Source organism: Corvus brachyrhynchos, unplaced genomic scaffold, assembly GCF_000691975.1.
Source record: "Corvus brachyrhynchos isolate BGI_N302 unplaced genomic scaffold, ASM69197v1 scaffold17, whole genome shotgun sequence".
NCBI classification, from domain to species: domain Eukaryota; kingdom Metazoa; phylum Chordata; class Aves; order Passeriformes; family Corvidae; genus Corvus; species Corvus brachyrhynchos.
The window spans coordinates 13,133,013-13,136,433 of NW_008240046.1; the positions used below are offsets into that span (position 1 = coordinate 13,133,013).

The 3,421-nt window shown below is 42.1% G+C and overlaps 1 protein-coding gene and 1 pseudogene across 1 annotated transcript; both read left to right on the top strand.

Annotated features, from left to right (window-relative positions):
- The first annotated feature begins 919 nt into the window (after nucleotides 1-919).
- Nucleotides 920-1,573, top strand: LOC103622500 (claudin-22). The gene has a single exon (XM_008641478.1). It carries the CDS (start codon nucleotides 920-922, stop codon nucleotides 1,571-1,573), a length of 654 nt encoding a protein of 217 aa, XP_008639700.1.
- A 1,216-nt stretch (nucleotides 1,574-2,789) lies between these two features.
- LOC103622578 overlaps nucleotides 2,790-3,421 on the top strand; it is a 1,267-nt pseudogene continuing 635 nt past the window's right edge.

The window sequence follows — 3,421 nt, forward strand, 5'->3', positions numbered from 1 at the left end:
GCATTCCTGGCCCAGGGAGCATTGAGTGCCAAATGTTGTTAGTTACTAAGTGAATACACTGTGTGCCATCTGGGACATGGGCTTTGGGAAAGGGGACACTGAGCTGGTGTAAGCTGCTACCGTGGTGTTGCTGAAGTCCTGGGGCAGGTAAAGTTTACGCTGGCTGATGATCTGCCCAGGTTCATTATGGTGGAGGGGATGTCTAGGATTTCATTTCCTACGGTACTTTCACCATACCCGTCTCCTTTTCCCCTTAAGAGTCAGTCAAAACAAAGCCCACTTTAAAAGAAATGAATGTAGAAAATGTGAAGCATAAGGATCTTTTACAAAGCGTCTTTTACAGTGCTGGGGACATAAAACAGGGCAGTGGAAGATAAGCCATTATGTATGTTGAGGAAGTCTAAGAATAAAGATTATAGGCAAACAGTCTACCTTTCTTTACAAGGCCTTGATTTACATCCCTGAAATCTCAAATTTAGCTATTACAATGAAGTCCTGTTGCACACAGAGCTGCCTTTTTATCACCACTTAAAATCTAATTAATCCGTATTGAAGCACAAAGATTTCTGTTGTGTTTTAGGGTGAGGGGTCATAGAGCCCTCTTTGTTCATCCTCAGGCTTGTAATCATCAGGCATTGGGATATAATTTTACCAAGCAAATTGGAAGGTAACAGATCAAATCCTTATCGGAAAACCTAACTCATGGTTTAGTGAAGTCCTTCGTCCTTTATGTGAAACTTTATATTTGTGAAGAACAAAAAAGTGTTTCAGAGCTTGCAAAGGGTTAATAGCAAGGGCTTATATTTGGGGCAGCAGAGACCTAAAATCATCACAGCTTCCACCATCACTCAAGGTAGCAGTTGGTACAGAACTGCTGGGGAAACCTTTCTCCTCAAGCTTTCAGAACTCTGCTCTTAGAATGGCCTTAGTCTATCAACCAGTGATGCAATTAAGTGGCATTTTGGTCTCTCTGTTGGGATGGGTCCTGTCCTGTCTCACCACCTATCTACCCCAGTGGAAAAATCTTAACTTGGAACTAAATGAACTGGAGATCTGGACTATGGGACTCTGGCAAGCTTGTGTTGTACAGGAAGAAGGTGGAATGCAATGCAAGGACTTCGATTCTTTCCTAGCCTTGCCTCCAGAGCTCAGGATTTCTAGGATTTTGATGTTTTTTTCCAATGGATCAGGGATTTTGGGCCTCTTGCTCTCAGGATTTGGGTTGGACTGTTTGAAAATTGGTGAAAGACAACAGGAACAAAAGAAACGGTTGTTGCTGTTTGGAGGAATGCTCTTCTGGATATCAGGGATTACAGCTATTGTCCCAGTTTCCTGGGTTGCCCATTCCACAGTCCAGGAATTTTGGGATGAGAATATACCAGATATTGTTCCCAGGTGGGATTTTGGGGAAGCATTGTTTGTTGGCTGGCTTGCTGGATTTTGTCTTATATTAGGAGGATCCCTACTTAATTGCACAATCTGTTCAACTGAAGTCCATCCGTCTTCGGTCCATTATGCAGTAGCAGAGCAGCAGGATCAGTGTCAATGCTTGGAAACTGAAACTAGGCCTTAACATGGAAGGTTTTAAGCAGTACAGAAATACTGCCCTATCTTTTCCAAACCCTAATGCAAGCCAGAAGCTTGTTCCGGTAGTAATTCAAAGGACTCTTTGTTACCTAGCTGATTTCCTAAATTTGTCTGTTTTCTCCATAAACTGGTATTGGAAGATGGTGTGTTTTCTCACCTGTGGAACTGCTTAAAACTGTATCGCAACAAAACACTGAAGTTTTCAGAGACGGCACAGAAAAGGTGCTTTTGCTTTCTTAACTGCACTGTAAAAACCTGAAAATGAATATGCATGTTCTCTTACAGCTTGGATTTTAACCAAAATGTGCTTCCTTTTTTATGTAACCAATGAAATAAGCCCTGAAGTTTGACTCCCTGTTGCAATTTTCCACTTGACTGATGCAGTGACATACGAACTTAGAGGAGATTTCCTGTCCTAAACAGTCTGAATACCTGCAGTGCATCAAATGGTTTTTCTGTGTATTTGAAATAGTAGGTTTCTGAAATTGTAGCAAGCTTTGCAACTGTCTTTTTGTGCATGGGGTGTGATGGTGTGGGTGCTCAGACCCAGCAAGCTGTGTTTCCCCAGTCTGCCACATTGGACTGCCCATACAAGTTACTCTAAGAGTTTCTGGCACCTGCATACTTTATGCACCAAAAATAGGCTGAGAAATGCTGCTTTAAAAGCCAGTGTATCTATCTTCCTCTGACACTGGTCTTGAGTCATTATGCATCCTATCCAAGATCCCTTAAGTTCCATTCACTCATGTTTGGAAGATATTGCTGTATATTTGACTTTAAACATGGCATTTAACTGGCCACAAAGCAGAGAGTGTTATTTGGTCTAAGTGGAAGTGCATCAGTGTGGTATTAAAACTTAAAAACAAACTGGGAGACGCCAAAATTAGCAAAACTGCTGTAATGCTTTAGCTGATTGATGGAAAAACAAGTATATGCTTTTCTTGAAAAAAACAAACCAAAAACTAATGAAAAGTGAGCCCAGCTGTGGCCACACCCTTCTGCTACTGGTTTACCATGCCACCTCCCAGTCCCCCAAACACTGCACATGGAACCAGGCAACACAAAGCAGGAGGGAGGGGAGAAGTATTTCATGCTTCATAGAGCATTGTTTTAACTTGTGCTTATGTATGACAGAGCATGACAAAGAACTGAGCAGAACAGTGCCTGCAAAAGCGAATTGTTTGGTGCTTCTATGACTGCAAAAAACGAACTTGGCAAACGGACATAGGCTACTGTTAGCTGGATTTCTGTTGTCTGTGTTAGGATGGATTTTAACTGCTACCTGTAACTACTTACCAGGCTGGAAAAATCTCAACTTAGACATAAATGCACCAGAGCTTTGGAGCATGGGACTCTGGCAAAGGATGTAGGAACACAGTCTAAAGATTTTTATTCTTTCCTACAATTCAAGATTTCCATTACTTTAGTAGCTACATCAAATGGACTATGACTTCTGAGCCCTGTGATCTCCGGTCCTGGTTTGGACTGCCTAAAGATGGAGAATACAGAGCAGAAGATAAAAAAAAGCTGTTACTACTTGGAGGAATACTCCAGATGATAGCTGGAGACTCTGTCCCTTGCTTACACTATAATCCAGGAGATTTGGAATGATGACATCACAGAGATTCTGCCCAGATGGGCAATAGGGGATGCACTGTTCAGTGATTGGGTTGGTGGATTTTTTCTAGTTCTAGGGGGATCTCTACTCCTCTCTACAATCTGCTTATCATCTGACCATCACTTACGACAGCACCAGCAGTGGCAGATATACAAGATGCCCATCGGCATCTGGAAATTGGAAATGGAAGACTTAAAAAAGGGCAGATACCACGTT

Coding starts and splice junctions, on each gene's coding strand:
- LOC103622500 (XM_008641478.1), top strand. CDS start 920: ATGGCCTTAGTCTATCAACCAGTGATGCAATTAAGTGGCATTTTGGTC.